The following is an 18770-nucleotide window of genomic DNA, read 5'->3' as shown; positions in this document are numbered from 1 at the left end:
AGGAAAAAGAGATTCCTGAGGATAAACAAAGAAAAGGAGTGAGCTATTAAGTTCAGTCAGCTGTGAAAAATAGGATTTCTGTTAGATAAAAACCGGAAATAATTGACCGATTCCGGAGAATTTAAGGTTTTAGAGATAAGAAGGATCCAAAGGTTGAAGTATAGCAGCTCTCAAAGATTAAACTGCTTGTTTGGCGCAACCTAAAAGCCAAAACCTAATATACAAAAAAAAAACCCATTGAGATTTGTGAGGCTTGAACAAACAAATGCTTTTAATTAAAATATAAGTAAAGCAATAAAAAACTTCTATTGGCTGATTTAAACAAAAATTCACACTTTTACAATCCTAAAGCATCTCAGAGCTAGCTGTGTATAGTTCAGCTGTACAATATACTGCTCAACAATTCGGCCTAAACAAGTTCTTCAACAGGAAAAAAAGAAAACCAAATGGGAAGATGTGGATGTTGATTCCCACCGAATCAGAGAACAGTCCAGGTTCTGGATTTTAAAGGGGACCTATTATGCAAAATTCCCATTTTGCAAGCTTTTACTCTTCCATTTGGATCTCAATTGCTTCCAAAACAGCACAAGTGCTTAAAAAAATCCCAAGCTGGTGTTTTTAGGTGTTTGGAAAATTAACCATTTTGAAACCCTCTAGAATGTGACGTCGCAAACCAAGCTGGGCTCCATGACATTTGGTCAGCTGGTTTTATCACTGTATCAGTAAAATGGCTGCTGAAAAAGACAAAATGCTTAGTTGCTGACTTACCATCCAGAAAACACTTGCTGCATTCTTATTGGTTGTGCAGGAGGCTCCACTTCTGCTTTTCAAATATGTACGGTTGGATAATTGCGCATCTGTTCGCAGTCATTTTCTTGTGCGAGTGTAAATGTTGAGTTGGGGGGGCGTGGCCAGCAGCAGTTTATTTGGATTTAAAGTGACGTGACGCCCTAAAACAGCTCATTATGAAAGGAGCTCAAAATAGACTAAAATCTCATTATCTAAGAATGACTTTGTGCATAAAAAAAATGACAAACATATTTTGTACACAACATAGACCTATCCTAACCTGTTGAAGGAAGCATAATAGGTCACCTTTAAGACACAGCGCTCAAAGCCTCAAAATGGCTAATAAAAACACAGAAAACTGATGAACTTTACAAACCACAGAGCAAACAGGTGTTCCAGTCACTTCGAGTGTAATGGGTGTCTACGTCACTCTAGGAAACACAATCCGCTGTCTAAAAACAAATCCACAGTGACTTTCAGAACGTTCTTGAAGAAAACACAAAGATGTGGCAGTTTATAGAACCAACACAGAGCTGGTGGAAAATATCCATTTTCAGTTTTCATAATTGAAAACAACAAACAATGCTGACAGACAGTTTGTAGATCTCCTTCTCGCCCTCGTTGTTCCCTCATCAGTACTACTCCCCTTTGCTCCGTCGTTGCCTGGTTTTCCTGTGATGTTAAGCTATGTCTCCTCTCCTCAGAAGAGTCTGGGCCACTGAGGAGGGGGCAGAGGTCCGCAGGGGGTCAAATCGATCTCCCTCAGCCGCAGGAGATAACAGTGAAGCGTTTGGAGATGCAGGACATGTTGTGCAGCACGATTCCCAACAGGAACAGCAACACACACGCCACCAAAATAACCGTGCAAACGCCGGACCATGTGGAACCCTTTCCTCCTCCAACTGGGCCGGGAACTCTCCTCTCGCCCTCGCTGCCGTCCAGCCCGACGCCCTCCAGGCCCATCGCCAGGCCCAGAGGCTGCTGTTCGGGCACCGTCACCACCGTCATGCCCTTCTGCTGGCCGCCAGGAAGGAAGCGGCAACCCAGGTCTCCAGGCAGGCCGAGCGCCCGCTCCTTGGTGACCGGCAACGGCAACATGTAGCAACCATTGCTGGGGAGGCGGATGAAGACAGGCGTGTGCTCCGAGGCGTGAGGTATAGCGATGACGGTGATGATGTCTGGGTCGTCTGGCAGCTGGGAGACGGACAGGCCGGGGGGAAGCTTGGTGACGCCGCGGCACCAAGGGCAGCGGATCTCCTTCTGGGTGCTGCGCATCTGGGTCAGGCACACGGAGCAGCAGGTGTGCCTGCAGTCCAGGAGTTTGGGCCGCCGCCGGGGGCTGTAGTAGTTAAAGCAGATCTGGCATTCCAGAATGGAGTCCTGGGAAAGAGTCTCCATGTTGGAAAGCTGCATCCAGCAGCCGGTAGCCTGAGTAGTTTCAATGCAGAGCAGGTTGGGATGTTTTGCAATCGTCCTCAACTTCACTGTCGTCAAAACCCTTCAGTTGCCGAAATGTTCCATCTGCAACAGAAGAAGAAGAAAAACCAATCTTTAGAAACTGCATGTCAAAATAAAAACCTCTTAATCACAAGACAAGGCCTGTTGTAATAAGAAATAAATCAGTTAATCGCATGATGAATTAAAATTAGTTCAATAATTTGCATGATTTATTGTTTTTGCATTTTGAATTTAAGATTTTAAAAAAATCTTTGTCTGTAAATCTGCTCTATTAAAAACTCTTCAAGTTGCAGTTCTACCTTAAAATTATCTTCAAATTATGTAAAAAAAAAAAAAAAAATCCTATTAAGCACTTTCTGCAATTTAATTATACATCAGTTAATCGGTTAATCCAAGACACAAAAACATGGCAGATTTGTATCCGATTAATTGCTAGGATAATTGATTAATCATCAGAACAATTGATAGAATAGCTGTTTTCTAAAATAACTGTTAGTTGCAGCCCTGTAATGACATATGAGAAACAACTGGCAGTCTTGTGAATGACGTCTGCATCATCCAGCAGGCGACTGCAGTGTATTCATGGGATCCTTTATTTGTGTCGACTGTGGCTGTTCCCTTTTTCTCCATCTGGCCACACACTTCAGGAACCCTCCTTCCACATCCGACTCTTCTTGCATAATCACGTCTGCGGCGTTAATTCATGCAGAAGCGGTGATAGTTTGCTTTTACAGATGATTAAGCCCTGTCAAAATACCACCGTGGAAACAATGAATGCCAAACAGGGCCTAGCCGCCTTTACGTTTTGTTTCTTTGCCCAAATTGTCAAGTGTAAAAACTGCTGAGGAGAAAAAAAAGGAAGAAAAATGAGTAGATTTTCCTCTCTCTCTCTTTTTGCTACGCTGCCATCACGACAGAGACGCTGTCCCTTCAGGCGTAAAAAGCGGGAGAGGACGAAGTGAGATGGAGAGAAACGATGATAGAAATAGAAAAAGGTGACCACTGATTGTCCCGCAATACTGAGCGTCGGTGTCCCTTATCAGAAACAAGATCTCAGGTAATTACAGCTCTCATGGCGCCCCGTAGGGACACTGATGCAGCAGGATAAGAAGAGGTTTCACATCAAACATGTTCAGAGCAGATCATTCAGTCCTGCTGGCGAGGTTCATTTAAGTGCAGATCAAACTCGACCTTGGATGGAAAAACATAACAGGACCAGAAAAAACATCAAATATCTACTGAAATCCTCCCTGAATATAAAGAATTTCACTATAGAAAGAAAGTATACCATCTCACATTTCATAATAATTTATTAGACAAACATAAGAGCAAAATGGAAAAGCTGTGCATGGATACAAGAAGAAAACAGAATGAAGTTTAGTCTGCTTTTCTTTCAAACATTGCTACAGATTAGTTAAGTCTCTCTCTCCCTTAAAGGGCGACATTATGTATTCTCCAGACACACAGGGTCATTTTATATCACAATCTAGTAACTATTTCACCTTCAGTCATTATAAAAATAACATAAAAATTAAACATGATTAGTTTTCCTCTCTTTAAGAAGCTCCTACTCTGTGTGAAACTTCTAGGACGTAATCACAACAATGCTCCTCCTTATGCCATTTACAACAGTTTTAGAAGCAAAGAACTGAGAAGTAGTTCACAATGTGTTTAAATTTTGTAAAAATAGTAGCATTTAATGCACTTTTTTGGGTTTTCTGAAAATATGTATTTTAAATATTGCTCCAAAATCGAAAGATAGAGCTGACAAATTAAGAGAGTTTTGACATTATTCTTCCGTTTTAGAGTGTCTTCACACCTAGATTCTGTTCGATTGGTTTGTTACATTTTCGCTGCCGTGGTTTTCTTTCCCACTGCACTCAGTCAAATGAACCAAACCCTTTGAAAAGCTCGTTCCCCTCCTCACCTGTGGGGGCACTGCATTAAGACCCACCAAAAGAAACGACACAAAAACCTCCAAAGTCAACATGAACGCAACTTCACTCTTTAAAAAATTCAAATAGAGCAGTGTCAGATTTTTCTCGTTTGTCTTTTTCTCCAGCTAGCGCTAGACTCTTGTGTTTGTTTTGGTTGTATTTACCCAGAATGCCCTTCGCTGTAGTCCACTTCCTGCTTTTGGAGAGGTATCCAGTCTGCTTGGTGTTCACATATGCATTCAAACCGCACCAGAGTTCACGTTAATCAAACTAAGATGAAGTTCGTAGGCAAAGCAGAGTTCAATCTTTTGGTATGATTGCACATTCACACCCTAACAAACAAACCGGACCTTCTAGAGTCGAATTAAAGTGGACTAAAGACAACTGGTGGGAATGAACCTCAGTGTTAAATAGGAGCCATAACGCCTGCAGCCAGTAAAGACTTTACTTCAGCACCTAGTGTTGAGCGGATCCTCGTTAGCTTGCCAGGTCAATACCTCGTCAGTGGCATCGCCTCCTGTAGCTCAAGCCTCTCCATCCTCTGCCTCCCTGGAGGCAAAACACTCCCTCCTTAACCGAGTCTGGAGGCCAGACCGCTCACTTCTTCCTCCATGGCTGACCTAGTTTCTCCACGCTGGCTCAAAGTAGAGAAAAGGTGCTGAAAGTCCAACCGGTTTCACGGAGCGCTGAGGAAGATGGAACAGACGGAGAGGAAGGCAGAGGATTCCCACTGACAGTCGAGGGTTTTACCAAGTCCTCTCCCCACAGATATGGATTAGCTTTGATCTGACTAAAAAGCTTTGTGGCCCAGTATTCCCAAACACTCTGCTGCTCCGTTTTGACTAAGAATCTTTTCTTCCTCTACACGAAATCTTCACACTTATCATTTTTCAAGTGACTTACTTCCTTTTTCTGCCTCAAGCACACGTCTGCTACACGTTAAAGATAAAACAGAAGCTAAAATACCCAATTTATGAACGCCAATAGGAACAATATGAGGTAAAATGATGTTAAAAATGACCTACTATGCTTCCTTTAACATGTTAGGATAGGTTTATGGTCTATACAAAACATGTTCATCACAAAGTTTTGTACAAAATTATTCTTAGATAATGAGAATTTAGTCTGTTTCTTTCACAATAAGCTTTTAAAGGGCATCTTGTCACTTTAAATCCAAATAAGCCACACCCCCAACTAAACCTTTACACTCACAGGTAAAAATTGCTGAAAACAGATCAAATATAAATAAAAAAAATAAGCAAACGCCATTGATTATTGATCCCAAAGGTAAATTAAGTAGATGATAGCTTAAATAAATGTGCAATTATGCATCCATACATCTTTGAAAAGCATTAGTGGAGTCACCTGCACAACCAACAAGAATGCAGCAAGTGGTTTCTACACTTGTCCTCTCCAGCAGCCATTGTACAGCACATACAGTGGTAAAACCAGCTGACCAAACATGCAGGAGCTCCTTGGGTTGCTAGGTAACGGGCAGAACTCTGCTTAGGTTGCTGGGTAACGACTGTGCCCTTTGAATGTGACTTAACATGCCAAAGGTTTTTAAAACAGCTCATTTTCCAGACATCAAAAAACATGAAGTTATTATTTAAAACGTTTAGGTGTTGTTGCTGAGACCCAAATGGAATAATAAAACATGTAGAATGTGAATTTTCCACAATAGTTCTCCTTTAATATAAAACAAGATGCTCTAAAACCAGAACCTTAAATGGAAAATAGTTCAATTCTACCATTATAAATGGCCGGTTTGGTTAAATTATTGGTTAAATTTACTCATGAACTGAGTTGCTGTAAAAAAAAAAAAGTCAATATGAGACTACAGCCGGTTGAGCAGCTTCTGTTGGTTTTAGCTGTATTTGGTCATTTTTAGCTGAGAACAACATGTAGCCGTTCAGATAAATGGAGAAAACCTTTTTTCCTCTGAGTTTTTTGGAAACATTTCCGAGGTCGTAAAACAAGAGAGAGGACCAACTCTGTCTGCAGCGTAATGATATGATTTATCGGTTCAACTGAGCAGTAACCAGGGCGAGCTGCTGACCCACTTTCTCCCACACCCACCAACTGTAGACACAAACAGAAATATCCAGAGAAACAAACGTCTGAGGGAAAGTTTTCCAGTTTTTCAGGCAGTTTGTGTGAAAGGTTCTGCTTTGGTAGCTAGAGGACGAAGAGTGACCGAGCAGCAGCCGTGACGCGTCTGATCCACCGGGAAGCGCCGCACACCTGAGGACACGGACAGGAGGTAAAAATAACCGCATCCACATCCAGCTCCACACGGCCGACATAATAAAATGGCTGGAAGCAGCACGAAGCAGATGATTGTTTTCATGCGGGAATCCTCGGGTGGTTTGAACCGGTGAAATGTCAGCGGCGGTGACGCACAGAGCTTCAAACGTGCAACTTCGTTATGGATGATTGTCTTACGACGCCGTATCACGGTAGAAAAAATAAGGAGTAAATTTCTGCCGTAAAACAAAAACAAGGGCCTTTCTGAGTTTGAAAAGCCAAATGATTTTTAGAAAAAAAACACTAATTTTGAAAGTAACGTCAAAAATCTTCTGGAAAATCTCTGAAACTTTTGAGTTTGAAATGTAAAAAAAAAATGGAAATGTTGAGATCTGTGTCTTATGTCAGATCCTGATATCCAAGTTTTTTCTCATCATTTTAGATGGTTTTCTGCTTACACTATGACTATATTCAATAACAGTCTGTAGTGCAACTCATAGAAGGGACGACTGAAATAAAAGCCACTTTTTAAAAAAATACTGCCTGTATTTGTCATTTATTTTATAGAAAAGAAAGTGAGAAAAATCTTATCTGGTATAAAAAAAAGTCAAATTTTTTTAAGCCACATAAGCCAGCATGTGAGATTTTTTTTTCTCACTGCATAAAATTGATTTTTCAAGTTTTTAGAAGATTATTCTTGATTGATTTTGTACTGGGTTGCCAATAAAAAACACATTTTAGGACTGAAATTGAATGTTTTACTCCACCACAACAATCCCCAGAGAGTTTTCCAGTGGTCAATAGCTGAGAGAATAAACTATATTTTCTCTTCTCTCTAAGAAAATAGTAGATCGTCCTTGCCATGACCCTCGTGCCAGAATAAATATTGATAAATTCCACCCTCAATAAGCCGATTTCATCCGTCCAACATTATCTGACCAGCTGATTTATCTGCACTGAGTCCAGATTTGCATTCACAAACAGAAGCGTTCACTTCTCCTTTTCACCTCCATCGTCCTTTATTCTCACCTGATCCGCGGCGGAGGAAACACAATAATATTTCACAAAATGGAATCGTAAACCTCAGCAGCTGAAAGTGATTTACAGCAGCTCACGCACACACGACAGATAAATGGATTCTGACTGCTGTAGGAGTGGCTTTTAGTGAGCGATTCATCTCCGTTTGCTTTTACTTCCTTTATTCTCCCGTCTCCGCCTGACTCTGTTGAGCTGGTGGGATTTTTGCATGAAGATAAATAGGTCAGGAAACCAAAACACGGCTTCCTCCACGGAGGCACAAAGACGACGTGGTGACCCCCTCACCCAAATATCTCCATCTGGACTGGAGATAAAACTCCTTTAAAGTGTCTGACGGCTGAAGCAGCCATGCAAAACCTAAAATAAAACCGGATCAATTAACTCCAACTGGATGGAAAAAGATCAAACTGTCCTTCAGAAATGTTGCATTTCATGGTTTATATCAGTTAATGAGTTAATTTAAAGTTGACCGATCTAGCATTTCATTTATGATTAAAAACTTGTGCTTAACAGAAAATTGTGATTTTCTCACATTATTAGACCCATTTATAAAACACAGCTTCTAGTTTGATGTTTGAAGAGAAAAATACAAGAGGAAAAGAATCAAATATGTAAAAGGCATGAACAGAGGGACATTCATGCAGAAATTGTCTTAAATTAATGCTGCAATTTGGCTCCATTAATTCACAATCACCCTCAATATCATCCTTATTTATTGGCACAATGTTTTACTAGATTAGAATTATGAAAATAATTGTTTGCTGCTGTCATAGTAAATATCAATTTTCATCAATGAAAACGTTTTTACATTACTAACTGGAGTCTGACCAGTTGGAGATGGTTTTCTTTGGAAGTCCAAAACGTTCCTTGTTGCCAAATATTTGGTTTATCAAGTAGGAAGTAAGAAAAGCACGCCAAAGACTCGTTTTCCAGGAGGTGATGTGCTTTCCTGTTGCACCATGGGAGGTGGAAGCCGGAGAGAGGCGCATCGTGTCAGGGCTGACACTCGTTGGCTTGTCAAGATGGAAATTGCCATAATGTGTCCTGCAGTGGTCGGCTGCACAGGCCTCGTTCTGCGACTCCGTCTGCGGTTCTGACACATCAACACAGGATGCGTCGCAAAAACAATGAGCAAAAACGTATCTGTTTATGCATTCAGCCTCATCGCCTTAGAAACACCCTGGACGGCCATGTTGGATTTGATTCAGAACGACAAAACTCAGACAGCCGTGACTTTATGAGAGAAGAAGATGGTGAGATTACACATCAACATGTGAAGATTCTTAATAAAGAGCTGGAGATTTAATGGAGTCCAGATGACTGCAGGGGCGGCAACATCTGAACACATCAGAAACACATTGTGTAAAGTAAATATGATGGTTGATTCAGAGGAAAAAACGTATGCCAAAAAAATTCAATTTTTTTTTTAGAAAAACAAGGAATTTTTTGGAGTTTGAAAAAGTAGAAAATTTGCAGGAAAAAAAGCCAGAAACGTCTGGATTAATCTCATAATTTTCAAGAAAAACAACATTTGTGAGTTCAAAAAGTCAACAGATTACCAGAACCAAAACTTTGAAATCTTGATATTAGAATGTTGAAAAAAAAAAAAAAAGTTTCTGAGTTGAAAAAGTAAAACAAAAAAAAATACTAGAATTAAAAACTCAGATTTTGATATGTTTCAGATGTTCCTGGAAAAACAAGGAAATTTCAACATTTGAGTCAAACATTAAGAAAAAAACTCAGAAAGTTTTAAATTAATATTATAAAAAAAAAATTTTTGAGAAAACTTGGAGATCTGAATTTCAAAAGTTAAAAACTCAGAAATGTACTGGGTAAAAAAACCAAAATGATTTTGAGATTTATCTCAGATATTTTCTAGAAAAAAAACTTACAAAAGTCAAAAATTGCTGGACTTTTCAAACTCAGAAATTTAAGATGTTTGAGTTTTTTGATGGAAATTTACTCCTTTTCTGTTCTGTCTGGAAGGCGAAGGCTGGCACATCGCCGCTGGTTTGTCAAAACTTTGACCCAAAGTGGTTGGAACAAAACCCCGAGGTGATGGCACATTTTAGGGCGTCTTCAAACTGTTTCAGGTACGACAGCGAGTTGGAGATGGAAAGAAAAGAAAAAGAAAACAAAGAGTAAATTCTGCTGAAAAATGTGCAAATTTGAGATTCAAAAGTTGAAAATTTGTTAGAAAACATAAAAAAATTTTTTTTTTGATTTATCTAAATTAAATAAGTTTTTGAGTCCCAAAAGTAAAACAAATTGCAAGAAAAAAGAAATATTTTTTTAAATAAATCTCAGAAATTTCTGACCTTGAAAAGTCGAAAATTTTCTAGAAAAAACAATTAAATATCTGAGCTCTGAAAGTTAAAAACTTTTGACTTGAAACTCATAACATTTCCAAAAGTTGAACATTTTTGACTTTGGAAACTCAGCAATTTAAATTTGTTTCTAGAAATATCTTCAGATTAATTAAAAAAGGGGATTTTTTTCTAGCAAATTGTCAACATCTCAAACTCAGAAATTTACAAGTTTTTTTCTGCAAAATTTCTGAATTTATCTGAAAATTTCAGAGTTTTTTCAACAATATTAAGAAATTATTTAATAAGTTGCTGAAAAGTGTCTTACTGAAAAGTTACTTGTAGAAATCTGTTTGTCGTCCTGCTCTACCAAAAGGTCATATTTGTTCACCCAGGTAATCATAAAGTAGTTCCAAGCATCCAACAGTTCAAGTGAATGAATCTTCATCAGCGCAGACAGAGCATTTGCATGGTGTTGCATGAAATTGAACAGTATTATTGTTTGGTGAATGATCACCTCAATCTGAATCTGACAACATAACATGATTGGATTGAGTTAATTTAATTTGGATCCAGTTGGACTCTGTAAAGTTAAATGCAGATTGGGCCTGTATGTTTTGGAAAATGCCTTAATCGATAACAGTTGTCATGTTATCAACTGGTGATGGGCAAATAAGCAGAACTTGATTGAAATTTTGCCCTTAAAAATAAAAATGAATGTAAAGATGGTTTTCCATCAAGGATGATTTGACAAGAAAACTGTATTTGAGCAGAAAAGCAATTAAATTCAGTCCAAATACTGACTAATGAACCTCATAAATAGCTGAATTAATGGATGCTTCAGCAAGTCACAGCAATAAAATAAGATACAGGCACAAAAAAGATTTTCTGAGAATATGCTTACACTTTACACTCGTCCCTCTGCAAATAAACAACAAAAAGAGAAAGAAAAGGGAAAAAACTGGCAGGAAAACAATCTTTACCTAAGTTCAGGCTACGCATCTTATAATGTAGTCCCAACCTTACACTGCATAGGAAGCCCTTGACAGCTCCTGTATAATTCAACAACCACTTTGACCTTCATGCATTCATTTCTTCTCTGCTGTAAGTTAAATAATGTGAGGTAAGTTTCGCTGCCGTTAGCCGTGATCCTGCTGAAGTCCCACCAAATCTAATGGAGAACAGCTATTTTCTATTAAATTCAACACCTAAAATGACAATTAAGCAGAATTATATTACCCCAAAATGACATGAATGGATTTAAGGAGAGTCAAGAACCACAACAAGGATATGAGCTGTTGCCTGGTGATACTGAGATCAAGGAAGGAACATCTTAGAGATATTTACCAGCAGGAGTGACAGTCGGCATCGCTGCAGGATCATCGATACTGACAAAACATTTCACTTCCTGTTGGCGAAACCAGCAGAGAAAAAACAACCAAAGAAACCAGTAACAACAAAAATCAACCAGAGAAACCAGTAACAGCAAAACAACCAAAGAAACCAGTAACAGCAAAAAACAACCAAAGAAACCAGTAACAGCAAAAAACAACCAGAGAAACCAGTAACGGCAAAAAACAACCAAAGAAACCAGTAACAGCAAAAAACAACCAGAGAAACCAGTAACGGCAAAAAACAACCAAAGAAACCAGTAACGGCAAAAAACAACCAAAGAAACCAGTAACAGCAAAAAACAACCAAAGAAACCAGTAACAGCAAAAAACAACCAAAGAAACCAGTAACAACAAAAATCAACCAGAGAAACCAGTAACAGCAAAAAACAACCAGAGAAACCAGTAACAGCAAAAAACAACCAGAGAAACCAGTAACGGCAAAAAACAACCAAAGAAACCAGTAACGGCAAAAAACAACCAAAGAAACCAGTAACAACAAAAATCAACCAAAGAAACCAGTAACAACAAAAATCAACCAGAGAAACCAGTAACAGCAAAAAACAACCAGAGAAACCAGTAACAGCAAAAAACAACCAGAGAAACCAGTAACAGCAAAAAACAACCAGAGAAACCAGTAACAGCAAAAAACAACCAGAGAAACCAGTAACAGCAAAAAACAACCAGAGAAACCAGTAACAGCAAAAAACAACCAGAGAAACCAGTAACAGCAAAAAACAACCAAAGAAACCAGTAACAGCAAAAAACAACCAAAGAAACCAGTAACAGCAAAAAACAACCAGAGAAACCAGTAACGGCAAAAAACAACCAAAGAAACCAGTAACAGCAAAAAACAACCAGAGAAACCAGTAACGGCAAAAAACAACCAAAGAAACCAGTAACGGCAAAAAACAACCAAAGAAACCAGTAACAGCAAAAAACAACCAAAGAAACCAGTAACAGCAAAAAACAACCAAAGAAACCAGTAACAACAAAAATCAACCAGAGAAACCAGTAACAGCAAAAAACAACCAGAGAAACCAGTAACAGCAAAAAACAACCAGAGAAACCAGTAACAGCAAAAAACAACCAGAGAAACCAGTAACGGCAAAAAACAACCAAAGAAACCAGTAACGGCAAAAAACAACCAAAGAAACCAGTAACAACAAAAATCAACCAAAGAAACCAGTAACAACAAAAATCAACCAGAGAAACCAGTAACAGCAAAAAACAACCAGAGAAACCAGTAACAGCAAAAAACAACCAGAGAAACCAGTAACAGCAAAAAACAACCAGAGAAACCAGTAACAGCAAAAAACAACCAGAGAAACCAGTAACGGCAAAAAACAACCAGAGAAACCAGTAACAACAAAAATCAACCAGAGAAACCAGTAACAGCAAAAAACAACCAAAGAAACCAGTAACAGCAAAACAACCAGAGAAACCAGTAACAGCAAAACAACCAGAGAAACCAGTAACAGCAAAACAACCAGAGAAACCAGTAACAGCAAAAAACAACCAGAGAAACCAGTAACAGCAAAAAACAACCAGAGAAACCAGTAACAGCAAAAAACAACCAGAGAAACCAGTAACAGCAAAAAACAACCAAAGAAACCAGTAACAGCAAAAAACAACCAAAGAAACCAGTAACAGCAAAAAACAACCAAGAAACCAGTAACAGCAAAAAACAACCAGAGAAACCAGTAACAGCAAAAAACAACCAGAGAAACCAGTAACAGCAAAAAACAACCAAAGAAACCAGTAACAGCAAAAAACAACCAAAGAAACCAGTAACAGCAAAAAACAACCAGAGAAACCAGTAACAGCAAAAAACAACCAGAGAAACCAGTAACAGCAAAAAACAACCAAAGAAACCAGTAACAGCAAAAAACAACCAAAGAAACCAGTAACAGCAAAAAACAACCAAAGAAACCAGTAACAGCAAAAAACAACCAAAGAAACCAGTAACAGCAAAAAACAACCAGAGAAACCAGTAACAGCAAAAAACAACCAAAGAAACCAGTAACAGCAAAAAACAACCAAAGAAACCAGTAACAGCAAAAAACAACCAAAGAAACCAGTAACAGCAAAAAACAACCAAAGAAACCAGTAACAGCAAAAAACAACCAAAGAAACCAGTAACAGCAAAAAACAACCAGAGAAACCAGTAACAGCAAAACATAAATTAAGTCCAGAAGAAGAAATGTTTTGCACAGGAACCAGAGGAATAACAATTTAATCTCAGTTTTATTTCCTACTTTGTTCCAAAGGTCTAATTCAAATATGGATGGATGGATGGATGGATGAACAGTTGGATGGATGGATGGATGGATGAACAGTTGGATGGATGGATGGATGGATGGATGGATGGATGGATGGATGGATGGATGGATGGATGGATGGATGGATGGATGGATGGATGGATGGATGGATGGACAGTTGGATGTTTGGATGGATGTTTGGATGGATGGATGGATGGATGGATGGATGGATGGATGGATGGATGGATGGATGGATGGATGGAGATTTAGCATCTCATCGTTTTGTCGTTTCTTTTCCTTTAAGTTGTTTTTGTTTCATAACTTTTTGTTTTTGATGAATTTGAATCCAGGTTGTTTCCTCTCCGTCTCTCTGATCGTCCTACTTCCCCTCTGAGGTCACTGAATCATTTCATGGTCGTGTTGTTCTGGATTACAGCCTGTTGATTGATTTTGTGATTATTCAGGATCACACTAATGTTCCTCCGCCTTCGATCTTTAGCGCCGTCGTCTTTTGAGTTTTTCATAATTTCCCTCCACGTCTTTGCGTCCCCTTTGTGACGGCCGCCATCATCTCTGTCTTCCATTTTGAATCAATTGTAATTTCAAACAGAAGCTGCATTTTTTCCAAGAGGCATGAGCGAAAGAAACTGATTAAAAGAATCTATAGGAGTAAAGCAACATTCGTCTGACACCTGGAAAGTCACGGATTATTAAACTGTCAAGACTTTGGTCTGAAAATTCAATAGTTTGCACCAACAGTTACAAAAAAACTGAATTGCTTGTAGATTATTGTAGCTACTACATATTTATTTCTCAATGAAACATCCACATGGGAAACATCTCCAATCAGTAAAGTACATTTTCTTATTTGATCAAATCCACATATATTTCTTTACTTGGCTTTTGGCAAATAAAGAGACATAAACAAATCATATTTTGGCATTAAATTAGATTTAGTAGGCAGAATAAATGTTGGTTGGTTGGTTTACGATCCTAAATACTTTGAGTTGAAACAAACTAAATCATTTTCCTGTGAACGGAGCAGCAGCAGAACTGATCCAGAAACAGCTGAAGGAACAAACTCTAGTCTGGTCATCTGATCTATAAAATATGTTTTAAAACGAACGTTAAGCTTCGTCAGAGTAAAGCGAAGGAAACTGTGAGGTCAGGACTTCCTGTGCAGATCGGACTCAGACAAAATGGCTGCCATGTTCCTGTCAGCTGTTTTCACGCCATCATCACTCTCTTCCCCCGTTTATCTCTGTTAGCGTGAGCGACAGCTCCGAGGATGGGAGCGTCGCTCAAACAGAGGAATATTTCACCGGGGAGGATTTGGGTCGATAAACTGATCGGCATGAAACTCCGACTCACCGCAGGCCGGAAACTGAAACATCAGTCGGTTTTCATGGATAAAACCAACAAGACACATAAATATCAGAGTTTACAGCAGTTTGAGGTTTATTATAGTTTAGTTTTATTTCATTGTGACTTTTTGTTGGCCAATTTTTATTATTTATTACTAATTAAAAATTAAATGTTTAGTTTATATGAGTTATAGTGGTAGTTTTAGTGTTATATTTCGGTAAGGGAAGGAAGGAAGGAAGGAAGGAAGGAAGGAAGGAAGGAAGGAAGGAAGGAAGGAAGGAAGGAAGGAAGGAAGGAAGGAAGGAAGGAAGGAAGGAAGGAAGGAAGGAAGGAAATGGGTGGATTTATTAAAATCTTATAAATCTTTTCTAGAGTTTAGAATAAACTGAAGATCATTTTAACCTGAAAGTCTCATTAGTCAGACCAACACGTTGCCATGGTGACCATTTCTGCATGTTTTCCCTCCTGCTGATTGGTCTGTCTGTGCTGACAGTCATCCAGGTGTTCATGCTGCTCTTCCTTACCTGCATGAACACCTGAAGCAGAAGCTGCTCACCTCCGGGACCCGGGTCACACAGAAACCGCCCCGCCCGCCTCCCGCCCCCCCTCCGCCAGCTCACGCAGAGGGGAAATCAAGCGCACCCCATCAACGCTCGCTTTAGATAATGAGCCCTGCTGCAGAGGATATGGATTGCAGAATCTGCAGGAGAGGCAGATAAGAAGGGATTGAGCGGAGGAGCCAGGCGGCGATTTGTCAGGATTAAAGCCGGACGGCGAGTTGATGCCGCGGCATCAGGTGCTGCTCATTACTGCGGGTGGCGGCCGTCAGGGTGTCCAGGTCACCTGCTGCACTTAATCCCACCTTGATCCAAGAAGGACAGGATGCAGGATGCAGTCTGTGTCTTATCACTTAGGAATTATGACCGAAAACTATGGAAGGGAGTTAGGGCCACTAAATTAAACGATATATTTTTGTTTTTATTCTCAGAATTCTGGCTTTAATTTTCTGTGAGAAAAGTCAGAATTCTAAAAAAGTCAGAATTCTAAAAAAGTCAGAATTCTAAAAAAGTCAGAATTCTAAAAAAGTTTGAATTCTCAGATTAAAGTCAGAATTCTAAAAAAGTCAGAATTCTAAAAAAGTCAGAATTCTCAGATTAAAGTCAGAATTCTAAAAAAAGTCAGAATTTTACAACTCAAGACAGAATTCTGAGTTCAGAATCAGAATTCTGCAATTACAGTAAGAATTCTGAGGAAAAAGTACAAATTCTGCCCAATAAATTGCGGCTAAAATCAGAATTCTGAGAAAAAAACATTTCAATTCTGAGAAAGTGCAAATTGTGCGAATACAGTCAGAATCATGAGTTTGAAATCAGGATTGTGAAGTTAAAGTCAAAATTCTGAGATTGATGTCAGAATTATTATTTAGGTTTTTTTGTGGCTCTAATCCTCCAGAATGATTATCAGGATTGACCGACCGGCTTTTGGAGCTTAAACCTCCAAATTATCAGTTATTTCTAATTAATTTGCACCAACATCTCCACACCCTGAGCTGTAAGACAACAAAACAACAGAAACTTCCTGAGACATTTCAAACTGAATAAAGCTCAGCTACTCACGCTGACAGTTTCCCTAACGACCCGTTTAATTAGAGTTAAACGTAACCGATGGCTTCAGAGAAGCAGCTGAACCAAACGCATTAATCAGCAGCTTCAGAGAGAGAAATCAATCGTAATTCAGAAGGTGAAATCAGTCACTTCCTGCTTCTGAGATGTGATGCTTTGCTTGTTTTCTGGTGAATATATTTTAGAGCGGGCTGCACAGTGGTGCAGTTGGTAGAGCTGTTGCCTTGCAGCAAGAAGGTTCTGGGTTTGATTCCCGGCCCCGGTCTTTCTGCATGGAGTTTGCATGTTCTCCCTGTGCATGCGTGGGTTTTCTCCGGGTACTCCGGTTTCCTCCCACAGTCCAAAAACATGACTGTCAGGTTAATTGGTCAAATTCTCCCTAGGTGTGAGTGTGTGTGTGCATGGTTGTTTGTCCTGTGTGTCTCTGTGTTGCCCGGCGACAGACTGGCGACCTGTCCAGGGTGACCCCGCCTCTCGCCCGAAACGTTAGCTGGAGAGGCACCAGTACGTCCTGACCCCACTAAGGGACAAGGGTGTAAGAAAATGGATGGATGGATATTTTAGAGCTGAAACGATCAGATTAATTGTGATTGAATGATTACTAAAATCATTGTCAACTAATTTAGTAATGGTAAATATTGTAGAAAAAGCAGATTTTTTAACTTATAACAGGAAAAATGTTTTTTTATATGGTGGAATAATCAGCCAGTGGAACTAGAACTTTTTATATTAACATTAAGGAATTGCTGACTTATAAAAGCTCATATTTCCTTCTGGAAAGTTACTTCTAAGTTAGTTTTGTCTTATTTCAAGTGCAATAAGATATTTGCAATAGAAACTGACAAAAATGCTTTGTGAAAAAAGATCAGTTGCGTAAAACCAGACGTTTTATTGGCTAATTTTTGTGCCGTAAGCCCGGTTTCTCTCTCTTCCTCCACTTCCACCTGAGCAGTCACCACAGGGCCGGTGTACCAGACGAACCTGTGATTATCCGCCTGCAGCATCATCTCTCTTTGAAGCTCTCTGCACACGAGACAAGAGCTGCACCGCCGAGAGAGCCGGACAAAGAAAGAAATGTCAAACATTAAACACACAAACACTGTGCAAACACAGCTGACATGTCTGACCTTCAGAAACATCTCTGGAGGCCAAACACGGCTACATTTGCTCGCATGCTTTCAAGGTATCTCTAATGGAACCGCCTCACAATAGCCTGCCAGCCGCTGCGTCGCTGCAGGAAGCTTCCCTGAAAGGCGTCAGAGCTGCAGCGGAAACACGACGCTTCGCCCTGCAACCTGCAGATACCAGGCAACGGGAGCGCACAACGGGAAGATTTTACTGGGTTTCATTCACTTTGTGCTTCACAGAAAACCAAACTCATCATTTAGTTAATGTTTACGTATATTACCAGCTGGAAGTTTTGGTTTTATAAGTGTTACACTGCAAAAACACAAATATAACCAATTATTTTTGAAATGATTTACTAAAAACAAACTCCAATGTCTTGGTGAAAACTTGCCAAGTTAGTTTCGTCTTATTTAAAGTGCATGAAGATATTTGCACTAGAAATTAGACAAAAATACTTGATAAGATTTTGTGTTTATCTTTGTCACAAATTCCAAAAATGATGATTTACCATTTTCTCCACCGTTTTTTCAATGAAAGTATCCATAAATAACAACAAATACCAACAACAGGAATGTTTTTTTCCAGTGCAGTATCTATATTTCTGTGGTTATTATTTCTGTGTAATGCAGAAATAATAAATAATAGGCTCCACTTCTGCTTTTCAAAGGCATAATAGTAACACAAAATAAGTCCATATCATCCATCCGTAATGTGGAAACTATTTACCCACCGTAACTTTAAAGTTAGGAGTTCACTAGCAGCAGCTGCAGCAGCTGCAGGTTTGTTTTGTTTTTCTTGCATCTTTTCCGTCACACTTCCATATCTGACAGCAGCACAGGTGTGCAGAGAGGAATGAGCAGCAGGAACACCTGCTGAGGCATTTTTGCACAGTAACCCTAAATGTTAATGACTCCAGCAGTTGGTGAGAAAATTGACAGACTAACAAGCTCCGAAGACGCCCGCAGAGTTAATCAATGCCAGGACGAGATAAAGGAAGAAGAGCGCCTGGCAGACGGAGGGAAAGGAGCGGCGAACCGCCTCCAGGAAATCAGCTGTTTTCCTGGGGTTGATCCGAAACGCTGCAAATCATCCGAGTGCGTAAAAAAAAAAAAAAAAACTCCTCGAATACAAACAGATGGGGGAGTCGGCGCTACAGAGGTCATAAATCAGCTGCTTGGCATCGAGTGTCAGGACAGCAGATGCCTTTCAGGCACCAGGGCGGCGATAA

General features: G+C 39.5%; 1 protein-coding gene across 2 annotated transcripts in view; it reads right to left on the bottom strand.

The window, feature by feature from the left end:
* Positions 1 to 243: 243 nt before the first annotated feature.
* rnf152 (ring finger protein 152) overlaps positions 244 to 18770 on the bottom strand; it is a 41387-nt gene continuing 22860 nt past the window's right edge. For both annotated transcript variants that reach the window (XM_008396413.3, XM_017301740.2), the window contains exon 2: positions 244 to 2310. In XM_008396413.3, coding sequence (XP_008394635.1) covers positions 1552 to 2202 — 651 coding nt within the window. In that variant the 5' untranslated portion in view covers positions 2203 to 2310 and the 3' untranslated portion in view covers positions 244 to 1551. The remainder of the gene's footprint in view (positions 2311 to 18770) is intronic.

The sequence above is a fragment of the Poecilia reticulata genome, chromosome 20 (genome assembly GCF_904066995.2).
Source record: "Poecilia reticulata chromosome 20, P_reticulata-male-v2, whole genome shotgun sequence".
Lineage (NCBI taxonomy): Eukaryota > Metazoa > Chordata > Actinopteri > Cyprinodontiformes > Poeciliidae > Poecilia > Poecilia reticulata.
This window is presented reverse-complemented; position numbering and strand designations above follow the sequence as displayed.